Source organism: Melospiza melodia, chromosome 4 (assembly GCF_035770615.1).
Source record: "Melospiza melodia melodia isolate bMelMel2 chromosome 4, bMelMel2.pri, whole genome shotgun sequence".
NCBI lineage: Eukaryota > Metazoa > Chordata > Aves > Passeriformes > Passerellidae > Melospiza > Melospiza melodia.
The window spans coordinates 51,517,145-51,540,498 of record NC_086197.1 but is presented as its reverse complement, the minus strand read 5'-3'; the positions used below and the strand labels follow the sequence as shown (position 1 = coordinate 51,540,498).

Here is a 23,354-nt window from a genome sequence, read left to right as displayed (position 1 = left end):
ATGTAAATGTTGCTCCAATTTAACAGTCCAAAGGAAGCTTAGTAACACAGCTGAAGCAACCTGCGAGATATCTGTTTGTTCACAAATTACGTTTAAGTTTTATACAGCAAACATTTAAAGTCCTTTGACAGATTAAAAATACCTTTTTTTCCTTGCCTTCCCTATCTGCTTTTCCTTTCCCTGATATTAATTTTCACCTGTAGAAAATTCCCCAGGGTTTGAAATTGCTTTTCAGCCAGTCTTGAAGCTTTCTGCGTCCAGAGAGGAGACCTAGCTGCCCATCTCCTCAAACTCACTGTAGGGGGATGACGCTGGAGAAGATTTGGACTCTCCATCGCTGTTGCACTCCCGCGGGGAAGCCGGACTGGGAGTTCCCGGGCTCTCCTTGGCAGAGAGCGTTTCCTTACTGGAAGAGCCTAAGGGATGGCAGTCCAGCAAGCTCTGCAGGTGTTTGATGTAGCTTATGGCAGCTCTCAGGGTCTCCACTTTGCTGAGGCGCTTGTCGGCCAATTCCTTGGGCAGGTGCTCCCTGAGGCGCGTGTAGCCCTCGTTGACGCAGCGCACCCGCTGCCTCTCCCTCTCGTTCCTCTTGCGAATGAAGGCAGGCTCGAAGGAATAGTCATAGATGCCCATGCAGCCAGGAAATGGGAGGTAGGAGATGCGGCCTGTGTGCCCGCTGTAGGCTTGCTCCCAGTAAGATGGGTCCAGGTGGAAGGGAACCCCAAAGGGCTCTCTCAGGGGTACCCCATGGGCGTGCATGTGGCTGTTAGCCAGGGACACAGATCCTGGAAATGCAATCCTCTTCGGTAGTCTATCATCGTCTTTAGTGTTGTCCATGCTTCTTTTTTCCTCACCAGTGGAGTGTTAATTCCTGAATTTGGCTCCCCGTGTATCAATCCAACATTTGTATAGGTACCCTGCCCCACAGGCTGCAGTTTCCTCCTGTGGTGTATAAAAACTCAGATCTCAAAGCAAGGCTAACAACTCACAAGGTCCACACTGTGCCTGGAAAGCCTTGTTGTTTTTATAGGGGTAGGATGCCAGTTAATGTACAGACAGGTTTTGAGGACCATCACTCCCCAGTTTAAACCCTTCTTTTCCTGTGATCTTCATATTTCAAAAGATAATAAGAGGGTTCCTGTGTATTCCTTTTCTCTCCACTTGAAATTATGACCATAAGAGTTAATGCCAAACATAAATAATCTTCCAGGCTCTAAAGACTTCTCATGTATTGTAATCCATGATATCGTTTGATATAATTGTCTCCAAAAGATGGGTAATTTGCAAAGTTTATAGAGATCTTCAAAGTTTTGGCAGAACTCCTCACTTTCAGGAACCAAGGATCTTCTGTCATGTAAAAACTACCCAAAGGCTTTTCACAATGAAATCCAAAAGACAACTGCAAGCTTTGTTGTTTCGGCTGCTCTGGTTTAACTGAACCAGCTCACAAGCAGTTTGCAAAACTTATATGGCATATCTGAAGCTTTCTGGGAAAGCTGAGACATCTTCAAAGGAAAGAGTGCTCTCTTGTGGTTGCAAGTCTTGTCAGATGAAGAGTGTACTACGTGCAAGCATAAAAGGAAAACTGCCTTCTTTGCCCTAAGAGAGGTTTTTCCAAGAAGTGCGTTTCACAAATTGAACATGAGCGTTTTGGCATTTTCAAACAGTTTTCAAGGTTTTGTGTGTTTCTGCTCATTGTAGGAATGTTCTGGTCATCCCTAAGAGAACTTGCCTCAGATAAACAAACACAAAGGTGATGCCCTGATAGCCCCATGTGTAGCTATTACCAGATGTTTACAAGGATTGGCTTACCTGATGGACCCTACACGCTGCTTTAATGGGAGAGCTGGAAGTCCCTCTTGACCCTGCCAGCTCTACACTGTGTCCTCCAGTTTGCCTGCAGCTTGCCAAATCAAAGAGGTGCACAAACTACAAGACTTTTGGCAGTATAAACTCCTAATGTCCTTGTCTGTGTCTTTCCTCTGATATACCCTGCTGTGTTAGGATCTTCCTCTGCAGCAACTTGACAGTCTTTGACTTTTCCCTTGTTGCTGTTCAAGAGCTCCATTGTTACAGGGTTTTTTTTGTTGAAAACACATTTTCACATTAACTGAATCTCCTTTTTTGGCCATCATCTGTTTGGGGAATTGCATGTTTGGTCTGGGAGAGCTGCGGGAAGGGACAGACATGAAAAGGTACAGGTGAGTAGGCTCTATTAAAATTGGGTTTTTGCTCAAAGTGAAAGTTTCTGCCCTGTTTAGTGTTTCATGCAAAACTGCCTCAGAAGTGTCAGTAACTGAAACAACATTCTCCAGTCTGAGAAATACATCTATGCCTCTGGTGAGTTAGAAACTAGCAGCAATGATGTGAGTAGCATGCATTTTTGAGTCAGCCTTTGTGTCTCTGCTGGCCTATTCTGCAGCTTCAAAAAAACAGTGGTAATCTTCAAAGTACGATGAACATACAGGCAGACCACTCCAGACAGACATGAGTGAGAACAGTCCTGGACTCTGGTTTATGTCAGGGGTAGAATCAGCACCAAAATGGCTCAAAAGCCTGAGCAAAAATTACTGAGGAATGCCCCATGGTATGTACAGCTCATTGCAGATCAAATAAGTGAGAGTCCTTCTGCCTTTTAAAAAAATTTTGGAAACAGCTGATCAGGATAGACTTTTCAATATTACTTGCACTCTAAACTTCATTGTCCAGAAATGTTTTCAGAAATGAATGCTTAAAGGAAAATAGCTCCTTCACTGTAGCACTAGACTAGGCCAGGACTTCTAGTTTTCTTGAAACAAAGAGAATGTTGACCTCTAAGCAAATACCTGAAGCAGGCAAAAGCCATTTGATCTGTGTTATCATTAAGTTTAAAACACTGCTCTTTGGCAGTATTCCTGTAAGGAAATGGAAGCATGCCTCTTGGGGGGTTCGACTCCCAGATCATTTCACAGCTCTCCATGACCTTGCCAGCAGCCTGGCCACGTACAAAAGGCAGGGTTACGTTTCAGTTCTGTCATGCAGATGCACTGTGCCCGGCCACCAGACCTCTTTTCTATGTTTACTGTAAATGCAGGCCACCAGCACTTCCCAGAGAGTCAGAATTGCAGCTGTGCTAATGACATCTTCTCTTCTGACAGAAAAATCCACGTTGCTAATCCTTTAGAGAAACACATGAAGAAAAATTACCGGTAAATGTTAATTGTTGACCTGAATTATTGAAGCTGATCTCATATCAAATATATCAAATGGACTCTGAAGTCTGAATTTGTTTGTGTGCAAGTGAAATGAGAAAATATGCCACAGGCTTTTGATGAATATGGTATCTTGTTGACAATCTAATGTCACTTGCTCAGAAAGGGATTTGCCCCTGGCAGAGAGCCAGAGCAAGGCCAACGCATCTCACATCCCACTGCAGGTCCTTGTTGAGAGCGTGAGCAGGATTAAAGCAATTCATCGTTCCTGCGCCAACTCCTGCACAAAGTCTCAGCATGTTTGCACATGCAGACACAGTGAAAGTAGTGGGATTGGACCACCAAGGGGAAAGGCTAATACAAATTCTTTTCCATTTTTACAGTAGGTTAAGACTACATTAATAATAGTCCTCTTTCAAGATGAGCCTTTGATCTTCTTTCTTACACTGTTTCTTCAATTAAATCCTCTTCACACCTTTGTCTGGATGAAGCTTTGACTCCAGAATGCAGTATCTGCTGTGCTGATACAAAGCAGATGGCCTGGTTTTCTTTTCAGGCAGTACAAATCAGGTGTTCACTGCTCTACAATGGCAGATACACATATTGTATGTTTATACACATATTTTATGTTTAGCTTTTGCTTAGGTTTTTGGGTTTTGGCTTCATTGTTGTTTTGTTTTGTTTGTAAATACGAAGTCTAAATGGGGATGCTGGGAGGCTCCTTATACACTCCATCACCTACGGTATTCAAACAGGTTCTCTTCCTTTTCTTATACTTCATAATAAGCACCTAATTACCTAGCCTAAATGAATAGAAAGTACTCTTGATATATCTAAAAATAAAACATTTAGGCATCTTCCTTCCAGATATAACTTAGTTGTGGTTTTAATTGCATATATCCTAACATGATATCTGTAAGTATGTAATCTTTGTACAAGAGAACCCTCAACACGTTCCCACTCCCACACAAACCATAACCATGAATAACACTACTGACACAGTGAGTTTGAATTACTTTGAATTATTCAAAGAAACAGCTCCTCCTTGACCCTGTGTCCCTCTGTGTATGAAAAGAAAGTCATTGGTGGAAATACTGTAGTAGAAACACAAGAGTCAGCTGAACACGTGCAAGTCCACTAACTTCCCAAGAGAAGATGTCCTTGCTGCTTTATCTGGGAACACATTACTGAAAAGAAAGAAGAAAATACACCAGGAATTTAAGAAGAAACTCTCACAACACTGTGCATTTCTTACATTGAAACTCTCATAATATTGTGCATTTCTTTTATTTTACTGTGCTGTAATTATGCCAAATTCTAGTATCTATTATACATATCATAGGTTGTCTAGACTGCTGCATTTTGTTATCAGATAGAAAAATATGTAATTAAAAAAAACACCAAACCAGATTCTCTTGTTAACTGCTCACACAGAATTATAGAATAACTTTGCAGGAATACGGGACTGAGTCAGTTTGTGTCTGTCTTATCCTGTTTTATCCTTAAGCATGGATCATCTCTTTCCAAGCCTAGACCTAGAAGGGAAAGCTGCTCATAGACTACCTAGGCTTCCTACTGTGACTATCACCAAAATACAGGCCTGCAAAGTGCTGACAAGCCAATAAAAGGTGATGAGAAATTTGGATTTTTGGTGGTAAAATGGCTTTTGGTGGTAAAATGGCTTTTTGCATAATCTTCATTGCAGTGTTATCCTGCTCAGTGTGAGAAAGAACCCAGGGTCAGGTTTGCAATAGCAGAAGGGAACTGATTGCACGGAGACATGGACACGGTCCAGAAGGGACTTTGGCTCACACTGCAGGGAAGGACTGAAGCATGTTTACTGCCATCTCTTTCCCCTGTGGTTTCAGAGTCTCCCTTATCTTTCTGTATATCTCGAGGATCTGAAGATGTCTTGAAAATTAGCTCAGCAGTTTGTTCCTCACGCAGCAAGTACTGCTATAAATGTCAATAAACCAGGCTTTCAGGAGACATAGTGCAGTTGTCTTATCAAAACACTTCACATATAATAAAAGTGTTTGGTATATAAAAAAATATCTTTCCTTGCAGAAGAAACAGTTTCAAAATGTGTTTTATCACAATACCTTGGGCATGCAGCATACATCTCTGTAGACACAGATTACCTTCTCATTCAGTGACACTTCATACTATCACTGGCTTCCTTTGATACTTCTGCTTTAAACTGGTAGTTAAGATATCACTAGTTCAAGGGAGTAAAGTGACTACAAAAAAAGCTGGAATCTCAGAAGACTCATGCTTGACAGTAGGAAAAAAATACTCTTATCTATGTATGACTACATCCAATCTGGCTCATAGGCTCAAAGTATTGCTTTCAGCTTAGATAGTTGAAACAGCACAAAGATTTCAGTGCCAGGGCACTTCTGCTGTAGAATTACAGTATCATAATTGGAATTAAGACAAGCTGAGGGCTTGGGATAACCTAGCATTTCAGGACAGAACTGAGATGTACTGAGTGTGACCATGAAGTTTAAAGGATGAAAACTGAAAATGCAAGGTCTCCTGTCATCTTCTATTAGGGAATGCAAAACGAAGAGAGAGACTTTTGGGCTTGTAGTCATTCACTGTAGGTTCTAAGAAAAATGTGAAGTATTAGCACCAACATATGAATACGTGGGACTACACATACAAAAATGAAACAGACCTAAAGCCCCCATCACAGGATTAGCATTCCATAACAACCTGAGGACTTGGTGACTTCTTTTTTGACTCGCTGAAATAATGTTTGTGGGCCAATTCAGATAGTCAGTCAAGGTCAGGTAAGGATTATTTGGCTTGGTGGAGGAGAGGTTGTGGGATATTCTTTTAGTCATGAATTACAGAGACTTGGACTTACTTTGCTTAAATGTACTCCTTTAGATGTCAGATATTTAGACTAAACCCATTATGCAGGTCCCAGTTTCAGGCCATAGACACAGAAAGGCAGATCCAAAGGGAATTCTCACACATCTCAGACACCTACTTCAGGAGGAAATGAAGCACTCTCTGCAGCAAACTATTTCTCTCCTTCAGCTACAGAGAGAGCTTGAAAAACAAGTGTATATGAGGCATTCAACTTTCTGACAAAGCCGAATGAGAGTCTGTTTCCACCCCCAGAAGAATCAATGGGTTTGTACTGAACTAAAACAACCTCTACATTTAGGCCCTTTAGATCATAGAATGATCCTCACAGATCCTACATTTAGGTTCTTTAGATTAAAAGAGAGCAGACAGAAAAATACTTTGAATTTCCTCCTGTGCAGACATCCTATGGAGGGACGGCTCATTTAATGAGGCATCACTGAAGTGTCAGGCACAAGCAAATTACCAAACCCCATTACAGTGTTCCAGGAAACAGCTGTTCGCCCCGGCTCTGAAGGAACGCGGCGATTGATTCGAGCAGCGTACATGATGACTATCCACGTGTCGCAGGCGAATAGCGAACTACAAAACCTCTTGCACACATCAAGAGATTCCTTTGCCATGTCACCTTAGCCAGAATTGCACATATGATGAACCGTAATTGAACGACGATGTCCAAGAGGCAGCTGGGCACGTACGGGGTGATGGTACGGCTGAGGACACAAAACGCAGCCCTCTAATGACAGCAGATACGAGGCTGTAATGAGAAAGCAGTGAGACAGCTGGGAATATTGTGTGGGAATACTGGGTGGAACACCGGAGTGAACATCGCACCCTTCGGGAAGAGGCGGCACGGGAAGCCTGGGGCAGGGTTTCGGGGGGGAGCGGCCGAGCCCCGGGGCGGTGGCGCCGCTTCCTGGCTCCGGCACTCGCCGGCGGAAGCGGCCCCGGCCCCCTCCCTGCGCCGTCCCCGCCTCCCTCCGCCTCCCCCGCCCGCGCCGGGCCCGCGCCGCCCGGGTCCCGCCCATGAGGCGGCGGCGGCGCTGGCGGTTGCGGCCGGGCCGTGTCTGGGGCCGGAGCCGGGGCCGAGGGCAGGCGGCGGGTCGGGCCCTGATGCGGCTGCGGGCGCTCCGCCGGCGGGCCTCATGCACCCCAGGTGAGCGCCGCGGGGCACCGGGCGAGGCGGGCGGGACCGCGGGGCGCACCCGGCCGAGACGGCGAGCACGGGAGGGGGTCCATCAAGCGTTCGGCGCCTCCCGCAGGCCCCGAGACTCGGCTCCGGGGCGAGGGTGGTGGTTCCCTCCCTCGGGCATCGCCATCCTCAGCAGCCGCCTGAGCCGGGGATGAAATGCCCTGCCCCGCCGGGCAGCTGGAGCCCTCGGCCCCGTCCCCGAAGAGCCGTCCCTGGCGGCGGGCGCGGCGGTGGGCAGTGCGCGGTGCCCAAGGTGGGCAGAGCCGAGGTGGAAGTCGGCGACTCCGCTTGCGGCTCAGTCCCCCGGGTGGCAGGTGGTCTGCGAGGAGCTGCCAGTGGACTCGATGTTCCCTGCGGGCCCCTTCCAAGCTGAGACCTTATAATGTGAACTTGCGTGAGTTTGGTGGATTCGGCCGCTTTTCCTGGATGAGTGGTACCTTTCCTTTCCGGAGCGGCAGCCCAAGCTCCAGCTCTCCATCAGTACTGCGGCGCTTGGGCCTGCTGCTGGCAAAGGCCATGTGGGAGGCCTGGGTCAGCCTGGAGCGTGTTGCGTGTGTGGCTGCTCGGGGGGCAGCTGGTCTGGCTGGCCCTAAGAGCTGCTGGTCAGTCCTGGTGTATGGGTAAGAGGGCCGGCGTGGGCAGGCTTGGGTTAGGCATGGCTTGCAGAGTTTGACAAGTGGGAGTAGACAGTGTCTCCATGCTGTCCCCATCCCTGCGGAGTGGTTTGGGCTGCATGTGCAGCTTGAGACCCCAAAGGACATGTGTGCTCCAAGCTGACATGGGTTCTGCCAAGGCTGAAGGTTTGGAGTGTTGGACGGTTCCTGCAGCTGCTTGTGTGGTGTGTGCCTACTTGAGCGGTGCGGTTGATCACTGAAATAGGATGGCATCCACGGTACCAGTATTTAATGTGATGGGAGCACGTAGAACCAGACTGAGACAGTCTTTTAAAACTGCTATGGCTGTTTTGTGGTGGTAACTCTTGTCACTATTGGCCCGGTTTGAACTGGTGGGGAATTAGAGGTTGTGTGTCTGTTACCAATTTGAAGTGATCTTCTCCCCAGAATTTAGATTTTGAATGTGGATATGGTGTCCAGAATTCATGAAATATAAATCAGGTGCTGAGTATTTCTGACATTCAGCTTGTAAATGGATCTGTTTTCACAATAGTTTAATCGCAATTGCTTTTATTACTAGGAGCAAGACTTTGTTTTCTGGATGGCAAGGAAGAAGCTATGTCTGATTTGTCTTTCTGAACTGTTTTTTAATCCTGATTATTGCTATCTAATATGATCAATAGGTATTGATCATGATGTGATGACCATGTGAGTGGCTGATGTGTTTTATGCTTAGCTTTTTAAGGCAGAGTTTTTATATGCTAATATCAGATTTTGAGTTTGTTTGCTCAACCTTTCCTCACCACAGTACAGTCAGTAATCAAGAATGCTTTTGCATTCTCTTTCTTTTTCCTACTCCCCTCTATGTTCCTTGTCTCCAGAATGAATGAAATGAACTTGAGTCCTGTAGGGATGGACCAGCTGACCTCCTCCTCTGTGAGCAATGCCCTGCCAGTGTCAGGAAGTCACTTGGGCTTGGCAGCGTCACCCACTCACAGCGCCATACCAGCACCAGGTAACGGGGGCGGGCCCCCCACGGGGTATTGCAGCTCCTGCTCTGTGTTCTGCTGTCACAGCAATGGTCCTAACTGGGCAGCAGTGCCCGCTCTGATAGCAAGTCATACCGCAGGTAGTGAAATGGTGCAGAGTTGGGGAAGGGGAAACCATAAATAGTTGCTTATGTGGGCAAAGCAAAAGGCACGAGTGCTTGTCAGGCTTACGCTTTAGTGGGGGCCTCGTTCGGTTTTAATGGGGTGATTGGCTCTGTGGGTGAGTAGTATCAGAACCCTTTGAAATTAGGGCTGTAGCTGAAAATCTCTCTTCATCTATGTCTAATTTCTCTCAGGTGAAAAATCACTTGTATAGCAAAACTGTTTCCATAGCTCTTCTTTCCAGGGCCCTGCACAGACAGAAGTCCATTACAATTGTCAAATAGAAGCAAGGCCTTTAAAATGTAAAAGATCTAGCCATATTCAGGCATGCCTCTCACTTCTGTGATAACTGATCCTTTCTTTGATGCCTGGCACCTTACTTGGACAGTGCCATGCTGTATTTCCTTAGGGCAAGAGCTCCTGGGGAATTAGTAATCTATTTGTTAGCTCATGTGTTCATCAACTCAGGGAGTTCCGTTGAATTTAAATGGGCATTTTCTCTTGCAGGCTTGCCTGTTGCAATTCCAAACCTGGGCCCCTCCTTGAGTTCTTTGCCCTCTGCTCTGTCTCTGATGCTCCCAATGGGTATTGGAGATCGAGGAGTGATGTGTGGTATACCAGAGAGAAACTACACCCTACCTCCACCACCATACCCTCACCTGGAGAGCAGCTATTTCAGACACATTCTACCTGGTAAGTGCTCTGGTGCTGATGGATTGGAACAATAAGAGCAACTGTTTTAAGAGCTGTCTGTTTCTGTCCTGAAGCAGGAATGACTGACAGTTTGACAGAGCTGTTGTTTCCTTGAGTTTGTCTGGAGACTGTTGTGCCATTTACACACTTTGATTTTCAGATTATCTGTTTCTATATTTGTGTATGAAAAGAATTGCAGAGCATTTTCTGTTTAAACCTAACCTGAGATTGGTCCACCTGCTTTGATTTTAGCATTAACAGAAAACAAAGCATGCCTGGTTTCTGTCTCCAATGGCTTGTTGCTTGGAAGTTGCTTCTGTTTTTCTTGTCCTGTAGTCTGAAGCAATATTTAATATGTGCATAATGGGAGGTTACAGGAGTTCAAAGCTCAAAGAGGGCAAGACATCAGCGGTGGTGATGGGCACTTTCCCACCCATTTAACCCATGGCACATTTTTTCTTCATTTTTCTTCAAGGTTGATTTCCAAAGGCGTTAACACGCTGACTTCTATCTTGTTTGCTTTCTCACATGTGCTTTGGAGTATTAATGCAGGATTTTACATGTCAGTATGTGAAAACACAGACATTGAAACTTTAAATGCACTCCTGGTTTTGTTTGGTAGCTAAGATTGGCAGGGTGGATGAGGTAGTTAAAGTCCTTCAAGGTGACTCACTGGGTATTGCTGGTTCGGCCTGGGTTAGGAATAAACTAGCGGCCCAGGTCTCCTGCAGCTACCTGGTGACTGATGGCTGAACTTTCCAGCTGCTTAGGAGTAACCTTTCCTACTGCACTGCATGCCTGCTGCTCAGTAGGCAAGGAGACTGTGCCCTAGGACCAAAGGTGTTTGCCGTTTTCTGAGCTGGAATAATCTTTCTGTGATGTTTTATACAGTTCTTCTGTCAGTTGTATTGCTGCCATCAAGGATCCTCTGTGTTCAAGCCACAAGGCAGCATTGCATGCAGAAATATTTGATGCAGCTGATTAAATTAAACTGTTCATTTCTTGGCTTGTTGTGCTGCAGAAAGAGTATCTGTGTTTGCATCCTTGTAATAACAAACATATTTGAATGGAAAACTTATTGAACAAGTGGCTCATAGAGTTGAAGACTAAAAAGAAACATGCTGAGTCAGATCTTGCAGAATCTGCAGTATCTGCCTCTGTCTCTGCTGGAAATAATGTTTACTTGAATGTGCTGTTGCATTTCTTCCGAATATTTTTGTTTGTTTGTTTGTTTTTAGTATGTAAACACAGTTTAGTGTTTCTTCATATCTTAAGTTTCAAGGTTGTTTGATGTTGAGTACCTTCCCAGAACTATCAGAAAAGATGGTAGGTTTCTGATTTAAATTAAACCAAACCATTGTTTTAGGAGAAACAACATGCTTTCATGTTAGAAAAAAAAGCAGATGACTCATGAAGTCTATGAGAGAACCTGTCTTTGTCCTTCAGAATTGCAATTGATGACCTCTGAGATAGACAGTTGTGCCACTTAGTATTAGAGGAAGGAAGCAGTCATTGTTAAAACTTGAATACCTAAGCAAAAATAATGTGTGTTGGAGAATTGTTTCTGTTTCTAGCAAAGATGAATCAGGAATGACCAAATTATAGACTCCACTACCAGGCCTTCATCCTCGTGAGCTGTTTTTTGGGAATGAAAAATTAAGCCTAAAATGTGAAGAACCTCTTTCTCATTCGATCTTTGTACTGAGCAGCCTAGGTGGAATTCTGCCACGAACGTGGGTGTTCAGAGTTAGAGAAATAACTAGAGACTTGCTCTATTGGGTGGAAACTCTGAATTAGTTATCAAGTGGTACTTTGACAAGAGTGTTAGGCTGGCATGTGTTTGTAAGCCATATTTTAGAGTCCATTTTAGTGGATTTGAATTGGAGATAATGTAGAGAACATGTATTCAGGGATCTCAGTGTATCCTTCAACGGATTTTTATTCAAGATTTGAAAACTGTTGTAATCTCACTCCCTTCTTTTTCTCCCTCTCTTCCTATCAGGTATCTTATCTTACTTGGCTGACAGACCACCACCTCAGTACATCCATCCCAACACTATAAATGTTGACAGCAATCCAGCATTGTCAGTCTCCAACAATCCCTCAGCCCTGGATCCCTACCAGCCCAGTGGGACTGTGGGGCTGGAACCAGGGATTGTCTCCATGGACTCCCGCACAGTGAGCACACACGGTCCTCAAAATCTGCATCCTAGTGACAGCCACGAGGTAGCACTGGATACTACAATCACCATGGAGAGCGTTTCCAGGGTAACCAGCCCCATCTCTACAGATGGGATGGCAGAGGAGCTTACAATGGATGATGTAGCTGGGGATCACACGCAGATCCCAAACGGCTCCCGAAACCACGAACCTTTAGCCGTAGACGCAGTGGGCAGTAACTTGACATCAGACGCTGTGGGACACAGCGCCGTCATTCCCATTCACGGTAGCACTTTGGAACTCCCTGTTGTCATGGAGCCCGAGCACATTGCCGGCCGGGTGACAGGGATGTCGGACAGCACACTAAATGACCCCATCCATACTGTGGCCATGAGCACCAGCTCCGTGAGTGTGGCGCTCCCTACCTCACACAACCTCGCTTCCCTGGACTCAGTAGCCTTGCATGAAGTGGGCCTCAGCCTGGAGCCCGTGGCAGTGTCTTCCATAAGTCAGGAAGTAGCCATGGGGCCAAGCCATGTCGATGTGTCTGCAGACAATCTTGCCTTTGTACCGTCATCTCTGCAAATGGAAGACTCCAATTCCAACAAGGAAAACATGGCAACCTTGTTTACCATATGTGAGTGGACATTTCGTCCTTTTTTGGGGTAGGGTTTGCCATGTAGCCGTTTGGTGTGGCTGGTGGTTGCTAGTGTTACAGATTTATGGTTATTTAACAAGTGCAAAATTTGAAACATCTGTAGTGCCAGATTAACTGTTTTGAAACAACAGTAGTTGAAAGTAGTAGGAGACGTAGGAGGATGTTTTAGCATAATTCTCTTTGTATCATTTTCATGTTGCCATGAGGTTGGAAGCTGAATCTTGGTGAAGCTCTTGATTTGGTGGATATGCTTATTATCCTTTCCAATGAGACTTCTCTTTTTATAAAGTCACATCAAAAGTGACTCTTCTTTCCCCATTAAAAATACACAACAAACATGACCACAGGCCATACTTTCCATCAAATGGGTGTAATTTTTGACATTACATGATTTTGTAAAATTTATATTAAACCATGAACAATCATCATGAAAGTGTTGTTCTAAATAGGAAAGAAAGAGCAGAGAGGGAAGGAACTTTATAATATTTCTAATTATTCTCATCAAAGGACTTTAGTCCAGAGGTTAGTAGATCTTGTAGGAAGAAAGGAGCACTGGGTTTTGTATTGCCGGTCCTGTTATCTTTCAAGGAGTGGTGTTTGAGAACTGAGAAGTTCTCATTTGCTGGGAGAGAGATTTGCACTTTCACCTGCAGGATGTCTGGCTTACTGCCACTGAAACAAAAGGCCAGCTTTTATATTCATTTTTATTATCTGTGGTAGCATTGCTGAGTGCTGCTCCTCATCCAGTCTGGCCCTACAACTGCCAGAACCTAATGGCTTGCTTTGCCAGGGGAACATGTTTTAAGAAATTGAAAGGTACAGTGCCATGGTTAGCAAGGGAAGAGATGCAGTTTAGTGTGAAGTGTCTAGTCAGTCAGACATTTGGATTAATTTGTTAAGATTTTATTCTGTGGGATAAAATACAACTTCAAATCAGGTGGGCATAGAACTATGATGAATTTACAACTCCTAGAGGAAGAGTTTTACAGTTGATGCACTCAGAGGTTCCTACAAGCATCTGTTGCAAATTGAACAAATAATGATCAAAATACTGTGATATCCAACATGCTTGTGGTGAAATAACTATTCTTCCTCTCTTAAAAGTGAGATTTGATGTGCCAGCTTTTTGTTGTTATAGTTAGCATAGTCCTAAGTTGTTTTCCAGACGATGCTCCCCTTTGGTAGGACATTAAAATGGGTATTGCATGCCTTGTGCTTGCATGTGATTTGCAAAACAGATTCTTGACTTGGGGAGGTTTAAATTTTAACTTTTTGTTGATGTTTTTAAACTTCACCTGAATTAACAGGAATTTGTGTCCAGACAGGTGACAGCAAGGACAAGGAGTTGTTTTAGGTCCCCTTAGCAGTTTTCCCTCAGATGGCAGGAGTCGGGGCCTTTTTCAGAAAATTTTTTACTGTTCCTAAGCAGGAAATAAAAAGTGTTCCTTTGCTACAGTCCTGAATGTTTGCATACACTTTTAAGAAGCGTTTTTTTTTTTTGTCATCTTTGTTGACAGTTCTGGGTATCCAAATCAGAGAAATAATGGCTAATTTTCTTTTTTTAATGATTTGGCAAGGACAGTAATGGAAAGTATATTTAACTTTCTGCGGAATGTGAGATTTTTTGTTTTCCAACATCTTAAAAATGTATGAATGGTTGAACTTCTCCAGGTGGAAATATCCCACGCCTAGAACTTTTCTTCCTCTGCTTCTCCTTGGAGCTGGTCCATAGACCCATAGTGGGTGTGTGCCAGGCAATGCTTAAAAGCAGCTTTTCCACACAGTGGTTCTCATTACTCAGGTCTCGCTTGTTGTTGCTTTACTCCTGCATGTCACCTGTGCACATGGAATAATGCTTACATAGCTGCAACCTAATAATTTTTTTGAGTACTTTCCTATCTGTTACTGTGTAGTTGCTCAAACTGTATTTTATATGAGGTCAAATTCTGGTACCCTGGTGTATCATTGAAGTATCTGGAAAATATCTTAGAGCGTGTAAGGATGGAACTGCTGTCTGGGCCTGCTGAAGGCTACTTCTGTGATAGGTCTTTTATACTGGAGCTGGGTCATCAAGAGGCCAAAGAGGGTCTTTGCAGACATCCTGATTAATTACCTGAACATCTTTCTTCTTCAGAAGAGTAATTATTTATCAGGAGAGTGGCTGCTGAGTAGGTGTTGGTTGTTACATCCACAGAGAATTAAAATGACATCCTTTTTCTACATTAAATTGTAATGCTATAGAGAGCATTTTATGCTGTACTTTTCCTCAAATTTATTAGACTGAAGACTTTCACTGTTTTCTTTTATAACAGTACTTCTGCTGAATGACAGATTAGGAAAGCGATGCTGCTGATTCTTCTTGGACTTTTGTTTTTGTTGCATTCAGTGGCATACTCACCCTGCATGGGTTTGCTGCAGTGAGACCTTCAAAAGCAGCAGTGAGGTCAGGTTTTTGCTGCTGTGATTTACACATTGAATTTAAATGGAGGTTAGGGGATTTGTGGTTCATGGTCAGAAAATTTTAGAAGGATGATCTTACTGGTTCATTTGCATGGATATCCTTGAGGTTCTACATGCAAGAAGTGTTTCTGCTTAATTCCAAAAACATAACCAGTTAGAATATGTTTGGTTTTGTTAGTTGTAGATTTTTCTGCCAGTAGAGTTCATTTCACTTGTGATCAGAGTGAAATTCGCTCCTCCATCACCAGCACTGGGGAGGTTATCATTCATTTTGCAGTAGCTTTGATGAAGAGTAGGCTCTGTACGGTTGCTAGATTCCCCTGTAGGGATAATCTGGAGTCTAGGTCATCAGTTTACCATCAGAAAAGTAGATGGAGATCCTCACATTTGATCTGAATTGGATAGAAACTGACATGTATGTCAGTGCCCACCTGACTGTAAGAACATAGTCCATATTCTTCTGAGTAAAAGCTGTTGAGTGGACAAGTTGAACGTGACAGAAGCAGCCTTTGGCAGGAGCTGAGCTGAAGCACGTTGGTAGGGAGCTGTGGCATGTTGTTCATGCCTGCTGTCCCCTCCTGTCTCTGCAGGGTGCACGCTGTGTGACAAGGCGTATCCATCAGACTGCCCGGACCACGGGCCCGTCACCTTTGTCCCCGACAGCCCCATCGAGAGCCGAGCCAGGCTGTCCCTCCCGAAGCAGCTGCTGCTCCGGCAGTCCATCATGGGAGCTGAGGCGGGTAAGGATCGCATTGCTGGGCACTTCCCTGCAGCACTTGAAAATACACTCACTGCTGAAATCCAAAACCGTGGGGAGATTAATGTGGGAAAGAAACACAAGAGAGAGATGCTTCCCTCTTCTGTAATCACCCTGACTTTATATTATCCATGAGCTCCTTGTGGTCTGGTTACTGCTTAGACTTCAGCTGTACCATAGGGCTGCTGCCACAGTGTGGCACTTCTTAAGGTTAAGCAAGGTATGGGGTTTTTTTATCGTGCTAAACAGCCCAGGCACAGCTTTGATTAGAAAACAATGCAGCAATTGCAATGGAAGCTGACAATTAGAAGTCATAGAGGAGAATTCTGTCTGCTTGGTCATGAGCTTGGTTTGCTACCTTCTGGGTGCTCTCACTGGAGTATTGATCACAAGTGCCTCTGTTATTTTCCCCCCCTTCATTTACATTTGGCATGTAGACTGTGACCTTGCCACTGGATGTGGACCTTGTTACTGTATTTCACGTCAGTGTCACCTGGAAATCGAAGAGTACAGTGCAGTACCCTAAGGATCTGAAGGCTAGAGAAGAATGTGATTATTGGCTTGTTTAGTGATGCTGCTTGTTGAGAGTAGATGACATCTGTTCTTTTCAAGCTGCACTAGTTTCCAGTTTATTCCTAAAAGCTATTCAGTGTATTCATGTAGACCTACATATATATATATAAATGTTTTAATAATAAATAATATACATGCAGGAATCCCTCTGCCCATGACAGAAATACAGCTGCCTCTGGGGAGAAATGCAGAAGCTGCTTAACAATGCCCAGCAACAATTCTGGAAATTCCTGGGGATTAGGTAGGCAAAATGTAGTTACTGAAACTAGTATTTTCTGCTTCTGCAGAAAGTGCCATGAGACCTTTAATTGGTACAAGTGGCTAGGATGTTAGTTTTATAGCTTACTGAAAAATAAATTACTTGCTTTTGACCAAATAAATATTGGTAATGACACCAAAGTGGCTCCCATTAGTGTCACGTGGTGGTGGTGGTTCTTGTCTCTGCCATAGGTGTGTTTCACATGTGAAGTAGAAGCTTTGATGATCTTATGCATAGATATTACCTCTGGAGCATTATCTCATAAGCCTCCCACTTCTTTATTATGCATGATTAGTTATTTAAATAATTGATTTCTTCAGATTATGGTCTTCTAATGATAGGTGTGTGGACACGAGAAACCATTCCTGTGAGGACTTGTTTCGGGCCTCTGATCGGGCAGCAGAGCCATTCTCTGGAGGTGGCCGACTGGACAGACAAAGCAGCCAGTCACATCTGGAAGGTCAGTGGTGTTACAGCTCCCACAGCCTGCCAGCATGCCTTTATCTGGTGATACCACATGACAGCAACATTAACATTATCATCTTGGCTCAAAGTCAAAAGTAATGCAGTTTATTTGTTTAATTCTTAGTATCAGCACAGCAGAGCTGTATACCTTGCAGTATGCTGGTAGTCAGTCCTGAAGAGCAATAAGCTTCTTTAATGCCTTCTCTTGTGTGTGATTTCAGTATTTGTGTGGAGTTGCCGCAGAGATTGTGTACGAATTGCTAGGCAGCAGTTGTTTGTTTGTTTTGTATCTCTGTTCATTGAAAGTTCCCCCAGGTGATGAATGTTTTGTTTTAGGAAAGTAAATGTAAAGCTTTCTTTTCCCCATCATTTCATTTTCAGAAAGTAAATCTGACCTATATAAATAAAACATGTACTGTTTGCCCAGATTTTGTTATTCACAAGACTTGGTTTGTAAGAAATGCAGCCAAATGCATTTCTGCTGGAAGGTAAAGGTGAGAAAGATGCTGATAAACACATTTTCTGGCCTCCTGGGTAATAGAGGTCAAGGTGCCTGTGTGAAGAGGAAAGTAAGGAGTGAAAACAGGGCTGTGGTGTTGGCAGTGGCAATGGAGACTTCCTGGCTTGTTCTAGGTAAACACATCCTCTCTCAAAGAAAGAAGCTGGCTTTCACTGCGTTTATTGCCATGTTTTGTCCTAAGGTTGCATTTGTCTTTCCTGGTAGATCTATCACAACGGTGTCCTGGAGTTCTGTGTCATCACAGCTGATGAAAATGAGTGTAACTGGATGATGTTCGTACGCAAAGCCAGGTGAGAGCCACCTGGACTGTGCTAAGGGGCTTTGAGTCTGAGCTGCAGGCTCATAGAAAGCTGTACTGGAGAATGAAGGTTGACCTTCATTCAACTTAAGTTGACCTTGATTGTCCTTTTGATTTTAATACTTTATTTACAAAGTGTCCCTGAGTTCTTTTGGCCAAATTCCAAGCCCCACAGCCTGTGAGACCTGTGCCTTTCAGTCTATGATGAAAACTATCCAGGCTGGCCTAAGTATTGCTCCATCATGGTCCACTGAGAAGGCTGAACCTTTCTTATTTCTCTGTGACACAAAGTAGGTTTCTCCTGCAGTTCCATTTCATTGTTCCTATATGCAGGAGTCAAGAACTGTAATGTTTAATCTCCCACTGCAGTGGGGCAGACCTTTTGCTGGTTTCAGATACTGAGAACAAACATATGCAAGATACTGCTTCAAAAAATAAATGACCACGTCTTGGAACTGGTCCTCAAGAGGACTTTTTAAAGATAATGTTGCTTCATGACATTACTGATATTTTTTCCATCATGCATTCTCTATTTCTTAAGGGATATATCTATGTAAATTAATCTATGTGTATAAAAAATACATAGATTTTTGTAGTTTCTTAGGAGATCATAAACTCATTTCTCTCAGCCCACTCAAATATCTATTGATAATTTTCTCAGAAGTGTTGCGAGAAACACATAATTTGGTGGAGGATATTGGCTCTCAAGGTCTAGTTTTTCTTTCCTTTAATAAAGAAGGACAGAAGTGACAGACATACAAGTTTTTATAATATGCTGACAAGCACTGATGTTCCTATTACCTTTTTGTAGGAATCTTTCCTTTTCCCTTCCTTTTGTCTTTTCCATCCCTCTCCTCTCCCCCAAAAGGCATTACTTTTGAAGGGCTTTTTTCCTTAGCTGTTGTTATTGCTGTAGGAACCGGGAAGAGCAGAACCTGGTAGCTTATCCTCACGATGGAAAAATTTACTTCTGCACCTCTCGGGACATCCCCCCTGAACACGAGCTTCTCTTCTATTACAGTCGGGACTATGCACGACAGCTTGGTAAGTAAGAGCTCTTTTTTCTTGGCTTTGCAGGGAGTATCCAGCTTGAAATCCCTTTCAGTGCCATCTCTTGGCTCTGTGACTTGGGACTGCATTATGTTCCTTCTCAGTTCCCATTGGTGCGTGTCATGGTTTCCTTCAACATTTCATTACTACAGAGTACCATAATTTAAAAGAAACATTTCCCTACGTAATTCCACTGATCAGGAGTAAAATATTTTGAAGATTTTTTTTTAAGAAAAATAGTATTCTGTTCATCCAGGGCTAAGGGAGTTTTTGAGCTGAAGATAGTCCTATCCTCCCCCAGCTGGGATTGTGATAATTTAGATTTGGGTGAGCTGTGCTCAAAACTGTTCCAGAGTTTGGCCCCTCAAAACATTTTAAATGACCTACCTGAAACAGCTGGAAAGCAACACCAGACAAAGGTGAAAGAAGAGAACAAAGGTGAAAATCTCTGCCCCTGGCTTTGCTACCACAGACTAAATGTTGAAGTGGTCCTTGTTCAAGGTCTGTTAGGCTTTACTGTGCCTCAGTACAAGTGATGTTTTTGTTCCCAAAGATGTCCCTGAGCATCCAGACGTGCACATCTGCCACTGCGGGAAGGAATGCGCTTCCTATGCGGACTTCAAGGCCCATTTGAGCAGCCATATTCACAACCACCTCCCCAGTCAGGGGCACAGCAGCAGCCACGGGCCAGGCCACGGCAAGGAGAGGAAGTGGAAGTGCTCCATGTGCCCCCAGGCTTTCATCTCCCCTTCCAAGCTGCACGTGCACTTCATGGGGCACATGGGCATGAAGCCACACAAGTGCGATTTCTGTAGCAAAGCTTTCAGCGATCCAAGCAACTTACGGACACACCTCAAGATCCACACAGGTGAGGGCTTTGTACAGATGCCTGTGTGAGGACAGGGGAGAGGGTGAAGGTCAAGTTACAGGCCAGTAGACAGTGTGGGTATTTTTGCTTCTTTGTTTTTTTCACTATTCCTTATTGGGAAATCACAAAATTCTAATTACAAAGCTAGAAAAGAAATAAAACTGGGAGTGAAGTGCCCTCAAGTTAAGCATAGGAAGCTGTAGACTCAATAGCCAGGGATTTTAATGGACTGATGAAATATTAATGTATACACAACTACAGAATACTCAGTGGGGTGGGATTCAAGTGGTATTCAGACTTAGTCTGAACTCAGTAACATGCTGGGGTTTTAAACTATTTTTGGCAAAGAATAACAGAAGTACTGATAAGTTGAAAAATGGGATAAAACATAGAAGTTTTCAAAGGGCCACTGACATTTGTACCTGTGTGTTTGTTAGGTAAGAGAAGTTGTTTTTGCAGACAAAAGCAATGCACTGCATCAAATGTGGTTGGGCTCCAGTAAGGCATCAGATACAATTCCTGTGGGAAATCAGTGAGGATAGGGATGTACTAATATACAGTAACTAGATGGTTACCATGGTTACTGTTACAAAAGAAGCTACCATTGTTTTTACTGAAGAATTCATCTTGGATAAGACTAGTCTTTTTAAGTGTTTGCCTGAATCTCTTGGTGGAAAATGTGCAGAGCTGCTGGGGGTGTTTTGAAATCCAGAACAAGGAGGTACAGTTGGTGTGGACAAGAAGCACAAACCCCACCTCACAAGAAAGACTGGCTGACCACAAGCACTGGAGAAACAAGCAGCAGTGTTTAGAAAGATGACCTGCAGAAAGGTGCACTAGCGCATCAGTGATTTAAAACAGTGTCGTGGCATTGGGGGCATGGAGTATGGGATGAAAAGCTTTGGGAATTATGAAGTCAGCTGTCTGTTTTTTTGCATAGCTAAATATAGATTGGAACCAAGTAGGCCTTTATGCTGAGTCTGAAGGAACTGCAGGAGAAAACAAGTCCTGTTCACAAAAAATCTGCCTTTCGTCACGGTAAAATGTAATTTTTCAGCAATGGTGAGGGTTGTTTGCTTACTGCATTTCTTGGGACACCAAGTGTTAATCTGTGGGTGTCCCTGTGTACTCCTAGGTCAGAAGAATTACCGCTGCACCCTCTGTGACAAATCATTCACGCAGAAGGCTCACCTGGAGTCGCACATGGTCATTCACACCGGGGAGAAGAACCTCAAGTGCGATTACTGCGAGAAGCTCTTCATGCGCAGGCAGGACCTCAAGCAGCACGTGCTCACTCACACACAGTAAGTGACTTCACAGGAGCTGTTGGACTGGCCAGTGCGAGAAATAATGTTTGGCCTAGGGAGCATAGGTGGGTTCATCCTCTGAAATGACAGAGAGGTCAGTCCTAGTGTCTGCAGTATTTCCATGACACAGTAAATTCGAAGTGTGCTCCTTGTGTTGTGAAATGGCAGTCTGGAGTGTTCATAATTTTGAAGAGAAAGAGGGGTTGTTTGATTTATATTTCATTATTTGCTGAGAACTGTTTCCATGTCCCAACGTGACCAAAAAAGACAAACTTCTCAGTGCTATTGTCACTGAGGACCCTGTTAGTGAGCTCCACCTGTTTGCTGTAGGGGTGTGGTGCCACCCTTCCCAGCCCTTTGCTCCCCTTCCCAGCCCTTTCCTCCCTGCAGGTCTCACTCGCATGCTTGCTCTCCCACACCTCCTGTAGGCAGATTCCTACCCACAGCCCTCTACCAGGCCAGGTCTTTTGCTCTGAGAATCTCTCCATCCTGTTCATTTATTCCCAAGCCAAGGTCCTCCTTAAAAGCTGCTTGCCAAAGCTAGTCCCTTTGCTTATTCATTTTCAGCATCTGGTTTTTGTACTCACTTAGAATCCATTGCTGCTTCTGTCATGCTGCCTAGGAGCCAGTGTAGTGCAGCCAGATGAGTGAGAGAGGCAGACAGAAACACAGACTTGCTCTGCTGCTTGTTCCTACCCGCTGCTGAGAGGTATTTTGCAGTGTCATTACAGAATGTGTTGCAGTCTGGTAAGCTCCTCTGCATTTACAGACCAAGGGTTGTTAAAATGCAGGAGCTTTGTTCCCTTACTTGTTCTTCCCTGCCTCCTCCCCACCTGCCTTTATGTAGGGTGGGAAGGAAACTGACCTTTTCGTCGAGGGTGGTATCTCTGTCCTTGCTAGAACGTGGACCTTAATCAGCATTTTAATACCAGCTGTCTTGTGGCAGGAGCAAACTCACTTTTTTGTGTTTTGCAGAGAACGGCAGATCAAGTGCCCCAAGTGTGACAAGCTGTTTCTGAGGACAAATCACCTGAAAAAGCATCTCAATTCACATGAAGGAAAGAGGGACTATGTCTGTGAAAAATGCTCCAAGGCTTATCTAACCAAATATCACCTCACTCGACACTTAAAAATATGTAAAGGCCCTACATCCAGTCTGTCAGCCCCAGAGGAGGAAGAGGAGGAGGATTCAGAGGAGGAATTAATAGACTCTATGAGGACTGATGACTGTAGGATTAACAATGGCGTCTATTCAACAGGTGATGTTCTCTCTGGACACAAATGAAGAAGAGAGGGAAACTTTCTTGGATATTACTAGTAGGGAAGGAAAAAACCCTCCTCCTTGTTTCCCCAGTCACCAGTGTATGTCAGGTGAGGAGTTCTCCTTCTGTTTTTGTCTCCACACTACCACCACTTAATATAATCTGTAGCCAGAACACTGAACAAGACTGGACCATGCACGTACGAGTGAAGAGTTGCTAAGAAGGAAATGTGAGGCAAGATTTCTTTCAGACACGCTGTGCATACTTCTCCAAATCACTCAGATGAATCCATCCAGTGCCAGGACACGTGACACACCTCGCATAGCCCTTTGAGCAAAGAGCCACGAACCAGAAATGTAGCTGAGGGGTTGCAGTGACCTGTAAGCCAACTGTCCTTAACTGCCCAAGCTGTGACATGAAGAGAAACAAGGAAAAAATGGTGGTGGAACTTTTTAACTGAAGGATGTGGTTTGGCACAAAGCAAGGACTTCTTAATGCTCAGGTTTCCATCTTAAAACAAAATCTTTTGGTTAAAAAAAAAAAAGGCCAGTGAAATCAGCACTTCCATACAAAGTATCCCACTACAGAAAATCAGACATTGGTTTTTGGAGAACAGTTATCCCCTCTTCTCCCTCAAGTTCACAGCCCACGGAAGCAGGTGAAGAGATAAAAGACTATGGACTCAGTAAGGAAGGGGCTTACAGACGATCAGGCTGTGTTTACAGTATATGTTACTTCTTGTGCTGTAAACCTTTTACCACCTAGAAACATGGGAGGTTTGCTGCTAATACTATTTATGGAATGAAGATTATTACATTTGGTTGTTCTTTTAAAATAATTAAAAATGTGGCTCTTCTCTAATGTTCTTTTTTAATATTTACATATGCTGAAAAAGACTGTTTCCATTTCTGATAATGATGCTAAGAGAAGTAATACCACCTTTTAATCATCTGCCTCTCCCAGGCTTTCCTGGGACATGGTATGTGTAGGAGGACCTCC

General features: G+C 44.0%; 2 protein-coding genes across 2 annotated transcripts; one reads left to right on the top strand and one right to left on the bottom strand.

Moving 5' to 3' along the window:
* Positions 1-270: 270 nt before the first annotated feature.
* On the bottom strand, positions 271-882 carry ASCL4 (achaete-scute family bHLH transcription factor 4). The gene has a single exon (XM_063155895.1). It carries the CDS (start codon positions 835-837, stop codon positions 271-273), a length of 567 nt encoding a protein of 188 aa, XP_063011965.1. The 5' UTR covers positions 838-882.
* A 6,249-nt stretch (positions 883-7,131) lies between these two features.
* PRDM4 (PR/SET domain 4) lies at positions 7,132-23,216 on the top strand. The gene is made up of 11 exons (XM_063154390.1): positions 7,132-7,224; positions 8,756-8,889; positions 9,533-9,718; positions 11,721-12,515; positions 15,587-15,736; positions 16,927-17,045; positions 17,775-17,860; positions 18,785-18,912; positions 19,472-19,786; positions 20,922-21,090; positions 22,069-23,216. Exons 1-11 carry the CDS (start codon positions 7,214-7,216, stop codon positions 22,376-22,378), a joined length of 2,403 nt encoding a protein of 800 aa, XP_063010460.1. The 5' UTR covers positions 7,132-7,213; the 3' UTR covers positions 22,379-23,216.
* Positions 23,217-23,354: the final 138 nt, after the last annotated feature.